Genomic DNA, 23,405 nt, shown 5'->3' with positions numbered 1-23,405 from the left:
CGTTCATGGATTTCTACATTAACTGTTCCCTCCTGGTGGAATGACCTGCCCAACTCAATTCAAGCAGCTGAGTCCTTAATATTTTCAAGAAACTGAAAACACATCTCTTTCATCTTCATTGACTCTCTAACTCTAGCACTCTCTATTCTAATGCTAATTCTAATTTAATTTTCTTGTTTTTTTTTTATTAAAAAACTTGACCCTCATTTGCACTCTCTATTCTATTTCTATTCTAACTACTTGTCTTTCTACTTATTTTCTTTTTAATTATTATAAATAATGACCTTCTAATCCCTATTATTTTTCTATTCTTTCTACTTGTTTTCTTTTTATTTATTATAAAAACAAAATAAGCAAACAAACAAACAAAAAACCTTGCTACTTATAATGTTAGGCGAAGCCCCGCCCATGAACCCGCCCTCTACTGTCCTCTTTTTGAAAAACTAAAATATGGTCACCCTACTAAAGCTAAACTTCCCTTGTAATGACTTGCAATGAGAAGCATTTCTAAACATGTTGTCCAACAAAAGAGAACACTATAACGTTTTTTTTACTCCCCAACTGCTTCCTTTTGTGATCTGATGTGGTGTCTTTGTTTTATCATTCAAAATGTTTATATGTTCTGTTTACTCAGTTACAGATATAATAGCCATGCCTTTGTCCATATAAGGGATTTCCTGGAGGGTCATTAGTTCGCTACTTCTGTGACTGGATATGTGGATTTTCTGTATGAGGGCACCCTCTGGCGTCCAGTATGAATGAAACAGACATTAAATGTGTTTATAGTGCTCAATAATGGCCAATCCAACCTATTTTGGGTGTTTATTTATTTATTTATTTTTTAAGTATCGGTTCAGACCCCGTTTAGGCACCGGTACCGTTTTAAAAGTATCGATTTGGCACCGGTATCGTTAAAAACCCCAAACGATACCCAACCCTAGTTAATAGTAGATTTTTATTTAATATATTTCATTATATTTTTTTATTTTATTTTCTATATTTAGTTTATATTTTGTATTTCATTATATTTAATTTTTATATTATTTTATTCAGTATTCTTTATTTTATTTTCGCCCATTTTATCATCAAGTGGGACAAAAACCACTGAATGTCTGTAGCACAAACTGTATAGTACGAGTTACGCCAAAGTTTAATATTTGTGGTTAGAGGTTTGTTCAGATCACTAACCCCAAATATGAGCAATAGCATTAGTGATGCTTGCCAAGCACCACTAATAAGCATTTTCAGCGTTCTTCCTGCAACAAAGGCCAAACGAAATCAGTAACAAACACCCTGAGCCAGCCAGGAGAACAAGATCAAACAAACACTGCAAACCTTTAATAAGTATGTGCTAATCAAAGACAGCTCTCTAATAATAACTTTTTCTGGTAGGTACGTCTTGAATTCATTACTGGAGGAAGACAATGTGTCTTATGAGGGGTTGGGAAGGCATATCAAGCATAAGTCACTCAAAACATGTGCTATAAAAAGCCTTTTTAGGCCACTTAGTAAGATCGTGGAGTGATACTCATGCTTTGTCACATGACCAAAAGAGAATGTTAATGGTGACTGCAACACACTGACAAAAATCCATTGAGAAATACAAATTTTAAAGCATTGGATCCAGTTCGGAAATAAAATAGTGTGCTAAATTAATAACATATTTTGAAGGCCAACCCAGAAGTCAACATGACCCTGGGTTCCTCAACAAAAACCCAATAAGATTTTTTTCCATTGACTTTTGAATTATTGCAGAAAATAAGCTCTGCGACCAAAAAAGTTTATGATTCTTACGCAGTTTGTTTATCATAATCTTCAAGAATGAACATAACATAAAATACAATCACCAGAAGTAAAAAGCTAAAGTTAGGGTATAAACAAACTCCACCAGTCACATGACTTTAACATCAACTTTGTCTTTATTTAAAAACATTGTCCCTGGAAGTTTGAGTTAGAATAGTTTGCAAGACCATGATTATAAACAATGAGGCATTATTAAAGGGGTCATATGATGCTGCTAAAAAGAACATTATTTGTGGGGGCGTGTTCGAACGAGCCGTTTTAGGGGGGTGTGGCTGACTCTTAACTTTTATAAAGAATATCTCTTTGGATTTGAGACTTTAGTCTTTGCAAATTTACTGATCTTCTTTATGCACCAAGAGCTTGTAACACTCCAAAGAGAAAGGAAAAAATTAAATCGCATCATATGACCCCTTTAATGTATTTTATGTTGTGGAATAAAACATGAAAGTATCTTGAGCTTGTGTTAAACACATACCTTATTTCAGACATTTAACCAAAACCCAATCAAAAAACCCAGTGACTTTAATAAGATGGAACTGCAAGTGGCAAAATCTCATTTTATTTTTGTCCTACAAAAATACAGTATATACAGAAATCCCTGCAGCACCTTATTTGCTGTATTGCTGCTTGATTTCCAACTGACCAGGCTTTTCATGCACCCTTAAAACACATCTTACCCATTCCAATCCATCAAACACTCCAGAGCCAGAGCTTTCTCAAAAACCATAAAAAGGCTAAAAAAGGATAACCAGACAGGAATGTGCAAAAGTCGGACAACTGTGCACAAGTCTGACCCTTTCAACCATGGATTTGACGTTCTCATCCACGCACATTGTGAAAGCTCACGCTGATCCTGTCCAAAGGCAGTCTGCTGCTCTCCTGACTGTGCTCTGATAGAAATGTCCATGAAACTGAGTATGCTCCTACCATCTACATCTTTCACTCCAGCAGTGAAATTGTAGGTTTGTCCCAGGAGGAAGATGAAACCGTCAAGAAAGCAGCTAAGAAGACAAGTGAAACAAAATCAAGAGGGTACACATGCTGTTTTTAAATCTTTCACAAAAAAATAAAAGCAGATTTCAAGTGCATGTCATAAAGCAAATTCATCAAGCAAAATCCATTCATCACTGCTTTTGCCTCAGGCCTTGACTAAGCCGGGAGACTGATGTCTACAATCCTGGATGTGTCCTGCATGCAGATCTCATAGTTAAACATGAGTCCTGCTGAGAGGAAGTCAATGAACAGATTTGAGACCAGAGATAGGCGGTACCACCAAAATCCTATATTCACAGTGGGATTTATTTCCCAGCATCAGAGTAACAACATATAGGCTATATTCGCCGAAATAATTGTCTATATATATTAGAAGATTAGTTAAACCAAAATGAAAATGTTCAAATCATTTACTCGGTCCTTGCCAACATTTATGGATTTCTTTCATCGGTGCATCATCAAAAGTATCATAAGCCTAAATAGATCATACAAACCACTGACACCAATGGTCTCTACGATATACTATGATGCTTTTGGAAAACACGGCCTTTGTCATTTTTCACATGCAAATCATTATTTTGAGTCAAATCTTTTCAGAAACCCTCCACTTCCCCAGCTCCACCTGTATAGATCTGGTACAGGGTGATTTCATATATGTTATATATGGGGTTATTTCATATATGTTTCTTTTCTTTGAATCAACTAATCCATTTCACAAAAAAAGTCTGAATGATTCAGTCACAAACTGACTAACTGGCAAATTGGTAATTCTAATGAGGAATTCAGCAAGGAAATTGAAAATTATGAAGAAAACTAAATATTAAAGCATTATGGTAATAAGAGTTTTGGGGGAAATTAACTTAATCTTTAAATAAACTGGAGATTTTTAGCTCAAGATCATTTCAATTTGTGAACATCTAATTCATAAAAACAGTCTGAGTGATTCATTCACAAATTGGCCTGATTTGGTTCAATTCACTGCCTCAATGATCATGTTACAGTGGTTAGCAGCTCACTTCAGATGAAGAAGACAAATGAACTTTCTATGGGTATATATGGTGTCCACCGTCATCCTGGCATTCCTCATATGCTGTTTATAAAACATCACAGGTGGGAGCACATGGCTGCCATGTGCATGTGTGTGTAGTGTGAAAGAGGACAACATGTTTCCAGTAGGATGGTCCACCTCTGTGTGTGACAAACAGGATGGATGAGTCAGATGCTTCAATGGCTCACCCCTTCCTGTCCTTTCGAACACGCTGTTAAACTCTGAGAGACACCAGGCATGTGTGCGCACACAGGTGTTCGCAGCGTCCCAAAATTAACCTCACCACAGCTGCCAATGATGTTGAAATGACTAAATGTACTGTTTGAAATATTCCTTACTGGCCATTAAACTGAATTTTGCCTAAACAAATAATCCATATAATTGCTATGCTATTTATTTTTTTCAATATTTCTTTCTTGATATTTTTTAAAAATATAATACACTACTAGTCAGATTTTGAAAAAAGTCGCATGCTCACCAAGGCTGTATTTATTTGATCAAAAAACAGCAATATTAAAAAAATTTAAAGTAACTGTTTTTTAAATATACTTTATGCCTGTGATGCAAAGCTGAATTTTCAGCATCGTTACTCCAGTCTTCAGTGTCACATGATCCTTCAGAAATCATTCTAATATGCTGATTTGCACTCAAGAAACATTATTATCAATGTTGAAAACAGTTGTGCTGTTTGGTTTAATATTTTTGTGGAAACATTTTTTTAGGATTCTCTGATGAATAGACAATTTAAAGACCAGCATTTATTTGAAACAAAAAAATAACATTTTATACATTATATTAGGGATGCGCCGATCCGATATTCATATCGGGTATCGGCTCTGATAGTGCCAGTTTTCTCGGATTGGGTATCGGTCAGAGAGAGCTGATCCAAATCCGAGATTTTTTTTTTTTTTTTTTTTTTCGATTGTGCGAATTATTCTGTGTTACTTCTGAAGCCATACGATAGCTTAATGTGAGCTACATATGAATATTTAAGTCCTTACATTAAAGTTCACACAAACTCTTTTCTCCGCTGTGGCTGTCAGTCATTCGTTCAGCCTTTAAACCCTGGTCGCGTTCGGTTACAGCAGTCAGCTCGGTAAAGCTCTCTCCAAGATCATTCTGTGTTCCCATTATACTTGATTTGTAAATACATGTCTATGATTTTGCAAAAAGGACTTTATCTTCTTGAGTTTAAGCCGGAGTTTAATGTTGTTTTGTTACTTGCTACCGGGTGTCTGTGAGAACAAAACATGGGTGTAGAAAAGACTATAAATTGTTTTTAACGTGCACAGTAACTGAAATTTAAAACTGTTAAAAGAAAGGCTCAATAACTGTTGCACAGATATAATACACTACGCATCAATTTCTCTTCCCTTTGTGCTTTGCAGTTTTTAACACGAAGCACTTACAATGTGCGCATCCGGTGTGCAGAATGATGCGTTTGAAGCAACACGGCCATATTGCCGCCATATTGCTTCAAGCGCATCATTCGTTTATGATAAATTTTTGTCATAGATTATAAATATACGTAGGCCTATATTTTTTCATATTTATTGTTTATTTTATTTTTCTTTATAATGAAGTAGTCTGTATCTAGTAGATTGTGAAAGAATGATTATCAGTTCCACACACAGATATATAAATTCTACATTTATTTAAATGAGGGAAAAAAACTTCACTGGTATCGGATCGGTATCGGTATCGGCCAATACCGAACCTTAGGTATCGGAATCAGTATCGGAGGCCAAAATGGCGGATCGGAGCATCCCTACATTATATAACATTGTATGTATACATATATTTTGATTTTGATTGTGACCTGGAACTGGCCTTTTTGTCACAATTGCGAATCAGAAATACTGTATATATAATATAATATTGCTGCTATTGTGAAAATGAAAACATGCGTGTCGAAGACAGTATGGTGTTCAGTCAGACATGCATTCCAGCTCTGTTCATCTATCCATCTATATCAAATTTCCATCTGCAACGGGCGTTTCCAAGTATCAGGGTATCCTCCGATAGTCAGTCTTTTCCTGAACATATTTCTTGAGATTGACCCATACATCAGTGCTTTGTAGCTTTTTCTCTCTCCTCAGGGCAGATAGGCCTCTGCTAGCGCGGCTTTCTCATCTGAAGGCCTCTCACTGGACCCAATCAACCATCTGCCCTCTAATCAAAGCACTGATTAAAAGATCCAGCACTCAGCTATGTCATCCAGATAATTAACGCCAATCCACAATATGCATTTCTCTGTATTCTGCCATAGATCCAAGCAGCAGTGCATCACACAGGGCACGTAAAGCTCGGTGTGCCGCCTCAGGGACGCATCGTGAGCTAATGGCATGAGCCTGGGTGAATAACCCTGACAGTCGCCCTGATGAGAGCCAACAATCCTGTACTAATTGCTAAATGTCTAAAGTGTACGGCAGATGTAATGGCAGGATGAGAGCAATTACAGAATAACAGAGTGCCTGGAAATAAAGCACAGCTAAGTAAGTCTGTGTGACTTTTCCATGACTTTTCCAGTTAGTTGTGATGTCTGGATGAGGATTTTTTTTTTTTATTATTTTACAGAGATTGCACTCACTAAGAGCAATTTCTCGTCAATTAAATATTTTAGAGCATACTGGTAGGTCACAACCCAAAAATGGATCACTGACAGCAAGACTAAAACAAAGCAAATTGTGAATTATAAAATGCAACTAACCATTTAATTGTATGCAGTTAGGAATAAATTAGCAAAATAATGGCATACCTTTGATGCCTCTTTGAAGAGAAAATGTTTACCATATCTTTTGCTTTTAATAGTAAAGGCTGTGCATCCCCAAAAATATAGTTAAATCAAAATGTGAAAATATAAATATCTATAATTTAATTAATGAAAAAATACAACTCATTATTTATAATTATTATTTACATTATAGAGATATTATTAAATTATATAACCTCCACCACGATGAGGTGAGAAAACGACAGTGGAAAGATAACCTTTACTCCACAATGGTTAGAAGCGAAAATGAGAAACTCGCTTTCAAAAGCTCCCAGCAGGCCTCAGAATATAATTTTAATAATATAATTTTATTATTTAAATTACATAGATTATAGAGACATATTATTATTTATTTAATTACACATTTATATTTCCTATAATTAATAAAAAATACAATTAATTATTTATAGATTATATAAATATTATTTATATAATGCATACATTTTTCAGTTATTTTTCCATTACTTTTAAACCCAATGCAAAAAAAAGGAATGACTTATTTTGATGTAAGACCAGAAATGGTATGCAGTGGATGTCTGTCCACGTTTGGGTCATTCGTCTGGGTCCCCACAGCCTCAGGTGCCCTTGTCAATTCATGCTCCAGATCGTCTAAGAATAACACACATGCCCAGTCAAGCAGCACAAACAAGACAGACCTGACATATCATGGCTGACCTGATGTCACATCCTCTCAAGACTGTCTGCAGACAGAAAAATACACCATTACCAACAAATGCATTAAATTTAGGCTTTAAACGGCGATGTCTCCGCTGGCACTACACTACAAAAAGCATTAAAAGCGCATCAAAGACTTCGAAAAAACTTCCCTCGTCCAACATACTCGTGCTGCAATTGCCCCAAATCCCACAGTTCCACCAATCTCCATTAATAACCGGCCGATCGGCTCATGGGAAATCACGTGGGCCCTAAAATTAACCCATTAGAAACGCCATGCTCCTATTTTAGCCTGCGCTTCAGTCTGTACGGCAAAACATCCTGAGGGACTGCAATGCTCGTCTTTCAGCAGCACACATTCACTCATCCAAAACTTCTGCTGCTCCGGAAAATTCTAATTCAATTTTGACATACAAAATATTTGACAATACTTATTATACAAGATGCTGAAAAAACAGAGATGCTGTACAATGGCCAAAATTGTCCAACACAGAGGAACAATTAAAAAAACAGCTGAAGTGTGACATTAATTTTTTTATTTCATTATCATCAAATTTATTGTTAAAAAGGTGAATCTGTTACGAAAGCTGGGCTTTAAATAGCCTTCAAGATTTAAAATAGGGTGAACAGCAAAACTGATGTAGTTAGCATGCAAATCCACATTAAAAATAATTTTAAAATGTTTTTAAAAAATTGTACAAATTTAAAATACACCAGCATAAATAAAAACAAACAAACAAAAAAGATCAAATAAAAACAAAGTAATAAAATAAAATAAAATGATCACTAATTTAACTGGTTCTGAACTAGAGGGACATAAAATCAGTTGCAAATTACTTCTGATATGATCACAGACAGCATGTGATTAGTAAACAATAAATACAATCACAAAATAAATCTTTTTATAATTCTGTTGTGCCAAAATCAGTCTATGAAATCAAACTCTATCATTTTTTGTATAAATATATAAAGAAATAAATATTTAACTTACAATAAACTAGCTAAATCAGACAGATTCCAACACAGAAAAAGAAAAACATAACTATTAAATATGGGTTTACAAGGACATCACACTTCTGCTGATGTTAAGGCGTTAACAAAATAGAAAATTGTCCAATTTAGACTTACGGAATAACATGCAAACATTAATACATTTCAATATTGGGTTAAGGAGATATTTGCTTCCTTTTGTACAATGTGTAAAATCTGCCTCTGATGAGATACAAGGCATATGACTAATCAACCATCCTGATACATCTCTAATAACAATAAAAGGCCACCATCATCATCTCATACAGAACAAAAGACAACACATTATTGAATGTGGAAGCTTATGAACTCCTGAAGAGAAAGAGCATGCATTATGAATGAGGAATCTCCAGCCTGATGGATTCGGATCAGGAGTACCTGGAAATGTCCTGCCAGAGGCTGTAAAGACTTCTGAAAGCATGCAACAGGATGGTGAGGGAACGGCTGGCATCCACCCCCTTTATCGATGTGAAGCTTTTAAACTCCAATCGAACTGCCAGTAAAAATGAATAGATCTTTAAATAATGCTCTGGAGGGTGGCGATGCAAAATCTGGAGAGCCATCCAGGAAAAAGAGAGACAGGCAGCCTCTCCCTTTCTTCTCATTTTATTTTGACAGATATAAAGGGAGACGAAACACTGGAAACATCAGTGCTAATGTACTACTTTCACCCCTCAAGGAGCCTGAAAGTTTTTAAAAGAATCACTTTCCCAAGCGAGAAAAAGTAGCACAGTAGAAAACAATGAGGCGTGTTCGGAGAGCTGACAGAGGTGAAACGTTGTACAATAAAGCAGCACATTCCAGCTAATTACCAGATATTAGCCAATTCTTACATGTGGGTACCTCTGACGTCAAAACTGTACCTTCCCAGACTCTCTTTTTCCTCTCAGCCTTTTGCATAACGCTGCTTTTGGCAGCCGGTTCAGGTCATGAGATAACAGGCAAAACAGGACCTGCCTCCCTCTCGCTCACTACTCTCCAAACGGCACACACACACCAACAAAGGATGCATATAGATTGCAAAGACTTTGTAAATGCACAGAGCTAATAGAAATGCATTTACACAAGAATCAAAACTGTGAAACACTGATTGTTCAGACACTGAAATGTGCAAATGCAAAAATAAAAGAGGGTTTTAAGATAGTAATCAGATACATCAGATACAATAATACATCATAACTTCACCAATCTGCAAATAGGGGTGGGTGACATTTAACAACAATTTAGTGCATAACCTTTAAAACAACAAAAGACTCAAAGCAGCAAAATTTGCATTACCAAATAAGAAAAATATGCATATGTAACAGTGAATAACTAAACTCCAATTTGAGTTACACTCCTTCGAAACAACCTTTTCCTTGTCTTAACTTGTTTGGGACATGTCCTGTTCTGTATTTTTACATTACTCCCTTTTCTTTGTTGTAAATAATATAAAACAGCCCTGCCTGACAGTCGAGTAGAACAAAACATATGATAAAGCCGAATTTCTACTGGTAATTTTTATGACACAATATGTTAGACAAGCATAGTGAAAAATTAAATTAAATTAAATTAAATTAAAGTTACCTAATATTTTTCCACTATTCTGCTTAGAAAGCAAGTTTAAACCTTTTATACACAACTGCAAAAATTTAGTAAAAAGGGTGTATGTGCAACCCATAAAAAGTGTTATCCTTTTTCAGCAATTTTTATTATAATTTGAATTTGATTTGAATATTTTTTTAACGATTGCCTTTCACTTTCTTGAGTGAACAATCACTTTCTTGCATGGACTACACAATCAATAAACCAATCAATTTTTTGCACATTCCTCCATGCAGAACTATTTCAATTGTGTGATACTGGAGGGGTTTCCTGCATACAGTTTGTCAGTGAACTGATTTGAAAACTTCAATTGTACTAATAGTTTTACGTTCATTGAAATAATACATTTTAAATATGTCTCCAATCCCTTTCCAGTCTCATAAACTTCAACAACCTGCCTTCTGGGGGTCTCAAACAGTTCTTGGCATGATGGCACCAAGTACTTAAAAGTTTAAGAACAACCTAGACCAGTTTATTATTCTTCTCAATGATGGAAGCTAATTTAGATCTGAATCTACTAATTTAAGCATAGTAGTGAGCATGTATGGGGTGCACAAACTTTTTTCCTCACAAGCGAAATGGCATTTCTATTTACTTAAGCTACAAAAATCGAAAAAAGTGTTATTTGTTAAATTAGATTGCTATTGAAATGCCAATCCAGAATTTGCATGCATTTTGTTGGAAAAAAAACAGGGTGAATGTACTTTACCACAACACAATTTATCAACCATCAGCTCATGTTCCTCCATGTTTACCTTCATGAAGCACGTGTAACAAGTAGCTGCTCCAGTTCTGAGTGGGCTGTGACGAAGGCGGAGAGCTTTTGCAAGAAGCCCACCTTAAGTCTGTTTGTTCTGCATTTCCACATTTGTGGCATAAAAGGGTCCAGAAGGGTTTTTGGTTGAGCCTGCGATGAGCTCATGAAATCTGGATCCCATCTGACAACCAAAGCCCCTCCAGTTGCATCTAATCTGGGCAGAAGCAAACGTCTACGGCGTGACAACAATGATCGCAGATGTGTATGGCTCTGACCCTTCAGCAGCTGGACTAATGTTCAGAACGGTTGACCCAGGCCATCTCCTCTCGCAGCAGGAAGGATGAACCTTCACTCATAACACCAACATGTTTGGCTTGTTTAACAGCCTGGCCGTTTCCTTTCCCAGCGCTATGGGCGAGCGTTAATGAAGTTTTGCTGTAGAACAACAGAAGCAATTCAGGATGGAGGGGCGACGCGGCCAGCCTGCCTCTTTCCAAAGCTCTTCCTACGCGCACCACTCAGCTCCATGGCAACTCGCAGCGAGAGGGCCAGCGTGTTACAATACGGGACTCTCACTTCCTGTCATAAAAGCCTCAGCGCTCTTTTTTTCGTGATCCTTTGTGAAACAATAACAGGCCTGTTTTGGTTTCCACACATATCGCTCAGGGTCGCGTCTCATCTGAACCTCCACTGCGAGGAGGTGAGAAAACGACAGTGGAAAGATAACCTTTACTCCACAACGGTTAGAGAACGAAAATGAGAAACTCGCTTTCAAAAGCTCCCAGCAGGCCTCAGAATCTAAAGAGGGTCTCCGATGGCACTTTCACATGACTCGAGTCAACTTGCTCAATGAGTCGGACTCTATGGAGTGAAGTCCTCAAAACACTTTGACACTGACCTTTTGAAATGCAGCCGATAATAATAGGACAATTCAAATTGTGCATTCAGTATGGCTTTGCGATGACGGGTCAAGGTCTGCACCTATAGGTTTGTGATATTCAAGCAATTTTGCATGGCCAATAATTAATAATTTTAGAAATGTATTTAAAAACCCAGCAAACTGTATTAAAGGGGTCATATGACGATGTTAAAAATAACATGATTTTGTGTATTTGGTGTAATGCAATGTGTTTACGCGGTTTAAGGTTCAAAAAACACATTATTTTCCACATACCGTACATTATTGTTGCTCCTCTCTTTTACAAAGCTCACCGTTCTGAAAAGCGTGCTGTGCTCTGATTGGCCAGCTATCCAGTGCGTTGTGATTGGCTGAATACCTCAAGCGTGTGACTGAAATGTTACGCCCCTTACCATATTTGGAAACACACAGCGTCTCCACGACGTGGCAGTGGTGGCAACTATACTACAGCGAGAATAAAAGTTACGCCTTCTTTCTTTGCGTAAACATTTGAGCGGTGTTGTGAAAATCTTCCAACACGGTGACGTAGATTTGTGGGGACATTTTAGGAAGGCATGGACAAGTCATAACTTTTATAAAGAAGATCTCTTTGGGTTTGGGACTTTAGTCTTTGCAACTTTACGGATCTTATAAATGCACAAACAGCCTGTAACACTCCAAAGACAAAGGAAAACTTGAAATCGCATCATATGACCCCTTTAAGAGATCCTGGTTGCCTCAATTTCCTTTCATTCATTTATATTTACTAGGGGTGTAATGGTACATGTATTCTCTTTCGGTCTTTCGGTTCAGTACGCACGTGTACCGAACAAATACAGCATTTTTTTCCAGGAAATTTAAACAATAAATGGCTTTTGACACTCTTTGATGTGGCATGACAGATCGCTGTATAAATGCCTCGGAGAGCGGCTTCTGGGACGTTCTGGAATGTTCAAGGGTTAAAGACTGAAGTCAACAATAGTGAGTTATTGGACACCTTGCGGGAAAACTCTATTATTTGATAAATATTCATCTCATTGCTTAATGTGTTTGGTCAAATTTTTACAAAGGTCTTGAACAGGAGATTAGTATCTTATGTAAAAGTAAATAATATGTTTTATGAAGAACAAGCAGGGTATAGGTCAGGTTATTCTACAATAGATAATATTTTTATTTTACAGTCAGTGGTTCAGAAATATATTACAAAGCAAAAAGGAAGGATGTATTGTATATTTGTTGATTTCTCTAAAGCTTTTGACAGTGTCCAGCATAATCTTTTGTATTTCACTCTCATTAAGAATGGCATTGGTGGAAAAGTTTTTAGTGTATTGAGATCTATGTATTCTAAACTTAAATCATGTGTGAAAGGAATCGATGGTCTAACAGAGTATTTTGGCTGCACCATTGGTATAAGACAGGGCTGCATGGTGAGTCCACTTTTGTTTATTATTTTCTTAAATGAATGTATAACAATGTTGAAGAAAAATTGTAAAGGTATTCAGATCGAAAGTATCACAGAAGTACAGACCTTGTTATATGCTGATGATATGGTGTGAATGGGCCTTGTCTGTCTGTAATACACAAACATGGACAAGCGGACTGTTCATATGTTATATGCTGATGATATGGCTAATATAGCAGATACAATTGGGGGGTTGCAGAAACAGATTGAACAACTGGAAAACTTTTGTAATCTTTATGGTGTGAGAGTGAATTTGAGTAAAACTAAAATTATGGTTTTTAGAAGAGGGGGCGCTCTAAATAAGGATGAAAAATGGTATTTTGCTGGTGAACAGATTGAAGTGGTTAATTGTTACAAATATCTGGGTATGTGGTTTACAACAAAATTGTCATGGTGGAAAACCCGACAACTTTTAGCAAGCCAAGGCAAGAAAGCAATGCTTTCCTTGCTACGATTTGTTCGTAAACATAAAATTAGCTGCAATCAGTCTTTGTACTTGTTTGATCGCATGGTTGCACCTATACTTTATTATGGATCTGAGATATGGGGTTTTGAACCAGTGGAGTGTATTGAAAATGTTCAGGTATATTTTTGTAAAAAAAAAAACTCAGTACAAGTGTGAGCAATGAAGCTGTCTTGAGTGATTTGGGTAGATTTGTATTGTCCACTTCTTAAATGAAAAGATGTATCATGTATTGGATAAAATTAGTGTCTATGTCTAATCATTGTTATCCAAGAAAATGTTATATGCTTTTTCAATTAGATGAAGTAGGTAGAAAAACATGGGTTACTTGTATTACAGTTCTGCTGTATTTTTTATGGTTTTTCTGGTTCCTGGGAGGCTCAAAGTGTAGGTGATATAAGAACATTTACAGTTATTCTTAATCAACGATTGAAAGAAAAAGCACATGAGGCATGGTATACATCAGTTTTGGAAAATAAGTTAAGTCTTCATTGATACAAGAGAGCTACATTGCATCTGTGTATAACATGCAACTGGTACGATCATTGTTCCTTTTATCAGTCTTTGTACTTGTTTGATCGCATGGTTGCACCTATACTTTATTATGGATCTGAGATATGGGGTTTTGAACCAGTGGAGTGTATTGAAAATGTTCAGGTATATTTTTGTAAAAAAAAAAACTCAGTACAAGTGTGAGCAATGAAGCTGTCTTGAGTGATTTGGGTAGATTTGTATTGTCCACTTCTTAAATGAAAAGATGTATCATGTATTGGATAAAATTAGTGTCTATGTCTAATCATTGTTATCCAAGAAAATGTTATATGCTTTTTCAATTAGATGAAGTAGGTAGAAAAACATGGGTTACTTGTATTACAGTTCTGCTGTATTTTTTATGGTTTTTCTGGTTCCTGGGAGGCTCAAAGTGTAGGTGATATAAGAACATTTACAGTTATTCTTAATCAACGATTGAAAGAAAAAGCACATGAGGCATGGTATACATCAGTTTTGGAAAATAAGTTAAGTCTTCATTGATACAAGAGAGCTACATTGCATCTGTGTATAACATGCAACTGGTACGATCATTGTTCCTTTTTAGATGTTCAAGTCATCATCTTGCTATAGAAACAGGCAGATGGAGTAATACACCAAATGGCAGAGAGAATCTATAGTTATTGTAAGTTAACATCAAATATTTCTGTGATAGAAGATGAGAAGCATTTTTTGTATGATTGCTCTTTCTATGAGGATTTGCGTAAGAAATACTTAGGTGATCTTGTTCTTGTTGGTGAGATTGGCATTGTATATATATCATGGAATGAAGAAAAGATTATCTGCCATGTCATTATGATTTTGTGGAACTATGGGCCGAGAGGCCATGTATTCCTGGAATAAATTTGAAACTGAAACTGACTCGTTCTATTTCTGACACACTGACACAAAGTTCAAATGATTTGCAATGCTTTGTCGTGCCCAGTGATACGATGTGACAGCAAAAACATGGCGAGTGTGAAGAAAAGAAAAGTGGACATGGAAAATAGATTATTCAAATGTGAATGGACTGAACAGTTTTGAGTGACTGAGTGAGTGACTGATATCTTTGTTATAGAATACATGTGTTCACATGAGTTCACAGTTTTAATGTACAAGTTTGCTTTCATTTATTTTCAAGACCTAAGGTAAAATATCTATTGTTGCTTTCACTATGGCTATAAAGATAACGCAAAATAATATTCAAACTCACATTAGACACTTCTAACATTGAATAAAGCACATAATCATTACCTGAGATTATCACGGTCATATTTTGTATGTTGTTCCTGCTGCGACTTTGCAGAAAATAAAAACTAGAATAAAATAAAAATAAAATAAATTTCTAAAATAGGATCCTGTGTCGCTGTCACGGGTGGTTAGGACAAAAACATTTACTTGCACACTCAAGGAGGGGAAAAAAAACCCTGAATTTTATTCAGAGGCCCAAATTGAGCAAAAATATGCAATTTGGTGCTGTTGCTGATATTTATATGGCTAAAAAGAAATGAAATTCTTATAGCTTGTACTGTATATCAATAAAATCTTTAAAATCTTACAGAAAATGCATAATTTCTCACTCTGTATTTGTTCAAATGTCTTGGAAGGATGATATTTAAAGGCTTAATTTTATGATCAAAGCTCTGTAGTATTTATTGTTAGAGGCAAATCATATAAAGCAATGCAATACTATGTGGATTGAAAGATGTACAAACTTTCCTTGAAAGCCTGATGGATCATACGTATGATACATTTTTAGCATGATTTTTCTAAATAAATAAAAAAATGATGCATAAATAAATACAGTAATTAAGTAAATTAATTTGCTTCAGTCCAGTAAGTGTTCAGCTTAAATACATTAGCCTACTAACAATATAAATGTTATTATATTATATATTTAAAAAAATCAGTACAGATTTCACAACAAAAGACACGTGAACCATGACCTAAAGGTGTACATTCTTACAACTATACTAAAAGGCCTTTTACTTGCTAAAAGAAAAAAACAGATTGTGTACAACAGGTTTTTCAGCAACGTTTTGATCATGTTGATAATTCAGAGGCCTTAGAAACCTGTGCATCAAGACTTTACATTATTATTTACTTTATAGGGTTAAACTAGGCTTTGTCAAGCCAACATTCAAAGTTCTGACAAACTTTGCTTGTCTAGTTGTCATATGACTTTCAATTCATTTTAACTCTACTTCCTTACGTTTAAATTCAAACCGCAATTCTGCAACTTGTTTGCTACCTCAATTCAAATTCAGGAATTTAATTGGAATTTAAAAGACATTCTAAATTCAATTTTGAATGGCGCACATCCCTAGCGTCATCCAGTGACTGGTCAGTATAGTTCACCTGTAGCTTTAATTTGCAAACAATTGTATGTTGTGGTATTTTACAAATCCCATATAATCACTTGAAGAGTACAGAAAAATAACCTTTCTAAAAGTGGCGCCCTGATGAGGAATCATGTGAACGGACCTTTTTGAGCCGTCGCTCAGAATCGCATGCACTTCAGTCATTGGCTGGTCATCGCAGGAACTCTAAACAACAGGAATCTGCTGATTTATGACATTTTATAAGCTTTTATAAGAGCCACAGACCACCTCGGCCTCTCCTCAAGCCCTTACCATCACTACAACAAAGCAGACTTCAAAAGGACTCTCTTTAGGAATTACTTAAATGTACATAAAAATGTCCCACATAAATGAGTAATGTTAATACAAGTGTGCTCGCTTTTGGGAAATGATCTCAATTTTACTCAACTTCCTGAAAGCCAGCATCCGGAATATAATCATTAGCAAGCATACTATTAGCATTGCTCATACTTAGGGTTAGTGATTTAAACAAACTACTAAACCCAAGTATTAAACTTTGACATGCACCTCATTCCAAACTGTAAGGGCTATGAAAATATTGGCCCAGTAAGAAAACACCACAGAAACACCCAAACCACCCAAAACCTGCCTAGCAACCACACAGCATCCCAAAAACCAAATGATCATTCTTATATAAGCACAATGGCTTTGTTTTGGCAAGTTTTGCAAGGAAAAGCATTGCTCACATGTTCTTCGGAAAATAAAAATGAAATGAGCTAAACATTTCCAGTCTTTGCTCTGCTTTCGCTGAATTAAAGTGGCAGAGGCTCCCCAAAAATGCAAATGTAATGGCACTGTCACTACAGGTTATATGACAAGCAAGAGATACCCATTACTTTCATTGCAGCGATGTTTTAATTATAAGTGCGGCTTTCTTAAATAGTCCCACCCCATACTGCGAGGAAACTAAAACCAGCAATTAGGAAGCCTGTGGATGACAGGTAGTGCTGCTAAGAAGTCCGTGCAAGAAACTGAACAGTATTTATATCGTTTTTGACCTCTGATTCACCGCAATGTCCGAACTGTCCTGAGCGCATTCTCAACAGCCGGCGCGTGACGCGCGTCTTCTTCTTCTTCTTCTTGCTTTACGGCGGATCGCAGACTTAAGGCCGGGACACACCAAGCCAACGGTCGGCCGTTGGCCAACGTCGGGCCGACGGCGAGCGACGGTCGGGCTAGTTTGTTTGGTGTGTTCCACTCGTCGGCGGCAGTTTGCCCAATTCAACATGTTGAATCGGCGTCGGGTCTGTCGGGACCGTCGGCGAGAGTGAGAACTCTGATTGGATGTTCAGTGAATGGTTGCAAGGATGTTACTAAGGAATGGGGTAGGCGGGGGTTTCAAAACATTGATATGTGGTTGCTAAGGTGTTCTGACTGTTTTTGAGCAGGTTTTTATATGTTGCTAAAGAGTTCTAAGCATTGCTAAGGAGTTCTGAGTGTTTTATAGCATGTTGCTAAAGCAGTGGCATATAAATACTGTTTGGGTGGTTGCTAAAGGCCGGGACACACCAAGCCGACGGTCGACCATCAGCCAACGTCGGGCCGACGGCGAGCGACGGTCGGGCTAGTTTGTTTGGTGTGTTCCACTCGTCGGCGGCAGTTTGCCCAATTCAACATGTTGAATCGGCGTCGGGTCTGTCGGGACCGTCGGCGAGAGTGAGAACTCTGATTGGATGTTCAGTTTAGCGAACGAGTCAGTGCCTGAGAATTAAAGCGAAAGTGATGAAAACAAGCACGTAAATGAAGGCGGTACAGACAGAAGGCTGTTTAAATGTTACGTGATCTTTCCCAATCATTCTAATACGCGAATGTTTTCATAACAACATGAGCTGCTTAAAATGATTAAAGTTATCAACGTTACTGATATTCAAAATGGTAGGCAAGCGCTGCTTTGTTTACGTTTCGTATATCTGCGTTTATCTCGTATATCTTTGTTTCGGTTTCTCCTTTTGAATGACGAATATATACTATTGATAGCTGCTGATATAGACAGTTAATTCCTCTCATGCATGCACAGAACGCACGTGTTAGTTTGCTGTCGGCTGTAGTCTGTGCGGTGTGTTCGAGCACAGCTTTTCGGTCCAACGCTGCCAACGCGAGGCGACAACACTGTCGGCTTTCATCGCCGCTAGTTCTTTGAAGTCGGCTTGGTATGTCCCGGCCTTAAGATGTTACTAAGGTACTGTGGGTGTTTGTCAAGGCGTTGCTATGCGGTTGCTGAGGTATTCTGACTGGTTTTGAGCAGGTTTCTGAACGTTCCTAATAAGTTTTCATTGTTGTACAGCAGTGTTAATTTCGTTGACGAATAATTTATCATAATTTTTGTCAATTACATTTTTTTCACCAACGACAATGAGACTAAAACTAAAACTCTCTTTGAATGACAAAAACGATGACGTAAATCTATTGACATTTTCGGCAACGAATAAAAACGAGATGAAAATGTTAGGGAGGGACGATTTGGGAAGAGATTTATTCAGAACGAATAAATCTCTAGCGAGAAATCGCGCGAGTACTCTTTCGCGTCGCATGAACGGAGAATTACACAAATTTGAACATAAAGGCATGTTGTGTGTCACCGCATTAAATCGGTGTCTATCATGATAAAATCTTAATATCAAACCTATATAATGAGTTTGGAAATTTTAGAGAAATGCTTAATAAATGCACTGTAACTACTAAACCCATTAGATTTTAGCCGACTACATTTACTGTAGATTTAGTTACTAGTTGTATTAGTTAGTTATTACTAAAATGCCATTTAGTTTTAGTCATATTTTAGTCATCTGAATTGTTTTTAGTTTTAGTCGACTAAATATCATAAGATTTCAGTTTAAAAAACAATTCAGGTGACTAAAATATGACTAAAACTAAAAGGCATTTTAGTCAAAAGACTATGACTAAAACTAAATCAAAATTTGCTGTTAAAATTAACACTGTTGTACAGCATGTTAAAGCAGTGGCATGTTACAATAGCTAAGGTGTTTTGGGTTGTTACTAAGATGTTACTAAGGCACTGTGGGTGGTTGTCAAGCATTGTTATGTGGTTGCAAATATGTTTGGACTGGGTTTTAATGTCTGAACATTGCTATGGACTTCTGAGTATTTCATGGCATTTTTTAAAAGTGGTGACATGTTAATACTGTTTTGGATGGTTGCTAGGATGGTATAAGGTGCTGTGGGTGGTTCGTGTTCTGACTGGGTTATAGCATATTTCTATATGTTTCTAATGAGTGTTTTATGGTATGTTTCTAAAGCAGTGGGATGTTACTATAGCTAGGGTGTTCTGTGTGGTTGCCAGGATGTTGCTACACTGCAAAATATATGCCATTGTTAATTTTTGTATAAAAAATCCCATTTACTTGAGAAGCAACATCGAATAATATTGTATATCTTTAATGCAAGTATATTTAGTTGCAGTGCACTGGCAGATTTTTATCATTTTATTTGAAGTACACACCAGTTAAAGACGAGTGAAAAATCGAAAAAGTGTCATTAAAAATTCAAAATTAATAGTCATTTTTGTCCCTAGATTTGGCAAACTTACGGGACTTTTTGTCTGTTTATCATTCATCATTGTAGGTCAGATCACTTAAAAAAAAAACAAATAGCACACCACTACACACTAAGCTATTTGATATGAGGTATCATTCATCCCAAGTACAAACAGTGCAAGATGAGTTATATCAACATTCAATGCTGTAATAATATTGTTCAAACCCCTCAGCATGAGCCAAAGTACTAGTAACGGTTAACTTAGCAAATTGAACTATCAACATATGTCCTTCATTTCCAAACACTGACACTATTCATGTCACTCAACACCACCAAAGACATCAATCTCAGATTTGGGATTTGAGATTTGAGACACTGACATACTAACCATCCCTCCCTGTTCCCCGTGCGTGATCTGGTCTCTCTGTCCTGAGATTATCGTGCTGACCACTGTCACGTCTGACGCCAGGCAGGATAAAAACAGGAGGACGATTGCGCACAAAACAATGTAATAATCTGGGATGACGCTTTTACATTAGTCCTTACATTTTTTTTATGCTGCATTTTTTGTTAAATTAATGTACCTCAAATCCTCAGAGCGCTTAAAACTATGGTGGATATGGAGGCATCAGGCGTAAATTGGAACATTTCTCATTGCATCATATAAGAGAACTAGATTTAAGGCAGAAACAACATTAGAGTGGGACAAATGCAGAGATATTAGAACACAACACAACGATGCAAATGTATAGACACGCTTTCTCATGTTAAAAACCTTTCGGTATAAAGGCTTTTGTCTAAATGTAAAATAAAATAAAATGAAAAATATATATATAAATAAAAATACATTTTGTTTTATTTTAATTTAATAAAATGGATACATTTACCTGAACAACAAAAGTCCGGCATATCTGCGAACTCCTTCAATATGGTTTATTTACTTTTACTGGAGTAATATTTTATTATATGTATCTGTACTTTTACTCAAGTACTTGATTTGTGTACTTCGTCCACCACTGTTAAAAAGCATCCCAGGATGCACCTCAAAGTTAGTTCAGGCCCAGATTAAGCAGAACTGGATTCTAGAAGTTCAAATATAAGAGCGATTTGATTTGTTTATAATTTTTGGTGTTATTTCAAAGTTCCAAGGACTTTACTATTATTTAAATGTGGAAAAGAGCAGGCGAGTCCATACTTTTGTCTGGTAGTGATTCTTCCGCATTCATCCTTTGGTCATTGTGCTAAAGTGGATGTTTTATGGGACAATGTTAGACCTTGCATCCTCAATAGGTACTAAACAGCATATAAAAGTCATAAGGAGCAACCTGCCTCGGATTTTCATTCTTCTGTTGCAAACCTCTGGAAGAATATCAGGTCTGCTCTGTTCCACGTAATAAAAACAAATGGTGGAAGTATGCCTTCAGAAGACATGAAATAAAAAGCATGCATCATGCAGACCAGTTTTATGATACTTTTATGGCTTTTAAAGCTCCAGGTCACCATTCACTTTCATTGCATAGAAAGGAACAGTGTCAATATTGTTCTAAACATCTCTTTTAGATGAAAATAAAACTTTGGAATGACATGAAGATGAATAAACAACACATTTTGGTTTGGATTAGACTAAAGGTAAACCTTGGGAAACCATTTAAGTAGTAAGCGCTTTATATCTGTTAAGCAAAACAGAGGGAAACGACTCCCAGCATTCAGAGCGATGCACGCGAGACCGTAAGCGCTTGAGGCAGACTGCTGGCTGTTCTCCTTCCTCAGGTTGAACTGATGTTCAGCTGTTCTTTTTAATAGTCAACTTATTTCGGGTCATCGTCAGAATCATGTTTATATTAATTATTAGCCCCTGAACTCATTCTTTCAGACGGCCTTATATGGCTTATATGGACGGAACGCCACTGATATATATATATATATATAGAGAGAGAGAGAGAGAGATATATATATACTGTATATACAAACATGCATACAATGCATACATACATATACATATATGTATATAAAACATTTTTAAAGTTTACTTACATTTTTGCTTATACAGTGGTGGCCAAAATGATTAGAACACTACCTGCAAAGCTACAGTACTGTTAAAAGTTTTAGGCACTTGAGTAAAAATATGGTCAAATGAGGATGCTAACAAAAATAATGTCATAAATGGATTATCTTGATCAATTATCTTCTATTAACTAAATTAAATCAACATTTGGTGTGACCATCCTTTGCGTTTAAAGCAGCCTAGGTGCACTTGCGCATAGTTTTTCAGGGAGCTTTGCAGGTAGGTTTCTTGAAGCGTCTTGGAGACGTTACCACAGTTCTTCCAAAATTAACCATGTGCTGTTGCTGCATGCATTAAAATGCTGGGTTGCATAATGAACTTGTTGAAAGCATGACTACCTATTAGGATGCTGAATGGATTCAAGCCTCACCGCCTTCTAAAGCCAAAATAAAAATTCTGTTTATGTCAAACCTGATTCTGATCTTAGTTTAATCTTCTAGACCTTTTGCTATGATGACAACTGTGTGATGATTGATGTAGCAATCCAGGATTGTGTAAAATCGTCAACAATTACACCCCGCTAACTCAATCCACGTATGAAGAACAAGGTCTTAGCAAAAAAGCAAAAAGCTGTTTTGCTGACGTTGGTAAAGTTGTTTGTTTGTTTTGAAGATAACGATGGTCAGGGATTAATATTCCATAATCCAGTAAGAGATGGATGAGCCAGTCAGAGGTTTGAGAGCACACAGAGACTCTGTGTCCAGACCCCGGACTGACCTCATCACGGCACATTCCACGCAGGCACAGCAGAGCAGAGCCAGGCTACCGACGTCACTGCTTCTGATTGGGGTTATGTTACTGCTCACTAGGCCACGACCCCACAGACCCGAACCATGTCATCACTCATTCAAAAGCTCTGCCCGGTTTGGCTCACGCAACAGCCAGCCGTGCAGAATAAGTCTTGATTTCGGAATGAGATAACTTATGAGTAAGGTTGGGAAAAAATAATTTTAATGACATTCTGCTCCGTTACTGGTCCTCAAGTGTGCATTATTCCATTAATGTGTAGGGGGAAAAAAAGTCCTAAACTAAAAGTTCTGAAATATTAAAACAAAAATCTTGAAACTCATTCCAGTCATTATTTTCACATCCAACTTTAAAATGAGCTAAGAATGTAAAAACTAGGGATGCTCCGATCGATCGGCCGGAGATCGGTATCGGCCGATAATCACATTTTATGACTCGATCGGTACTCACTAACTTGGCCGATCTCACGAACCAATCGCAATTTGATGACGTCAACGCGTGACGACGTACATGATGCGTGGAGACATAAATGATTTGGCGCCGCAGTCATGTCATCGCCGGTGTGGAAATGCTATGACGTTTCGAGAAACAATGAAAAATTCGCTATTTGTCATGTATGTTTTGCATGATGATATGATGATTCATTTTTAACAGCAGATTCAGTGACGTTAGAGCTGATCTGCGCCTCCCTGCACACATCTGCG

General features: G+C 36.8%; 1 protein-coding gene across 2 annotated transcripts in view; it reads right to left on the bottom strand.

The window, feature by feature from the left end:
- The window catches only part of hdac4 (histone deacetylase 4), a 260,575-nt gene that overhangs the window by 184,641 nt on the left and 52,529 nt on the right, over nucleotides 1-23,405 (bottom strand). Inside the window, exon 1 of one of the 2 annotated variants that reach the window (XM_016491241.1) lies at nucleotides 8,700-8,804. The exons of the other annotated variant lie outside the window; for it this stretch is intronic. Coding sequence (XP_016346727.1) covers nucleotides 8,700-8,772 — 73 coding nt within the window. The 5' untranslated portion in view covers nucleotides 8,773-8,804. Of the gene's footprint in view, nucleotides 1-8,699; nucleotides 8,805-23,405 lie in introns of those variants that run through there. 2 annotated transcript variants of the gene reach the window in all.

This window comes from Sinocyclocheilus anshuiensis, unplaced genomic scaffold, assembly GCF_001515605.1.
Source record: "Sinocyclocheilus anshuiensis isolate Anshui unplaced genomic scaffold, SAMN03320099.WGS_v1.1 scaffold1002, whole genome shotgun sequence".
NCBI lineage: Eukaryota > Metazoa > Chordata > Actinopteri > Cypriniformes > Cyprinidae > Sinocyclocheilus > Sinocyclocheilus anshuiensis.
The sequence above is the reverse complement of the archived record's forward strand: the minus strand, read 5'-3'. Positions and strand labels throughout refer to the sequence as shown.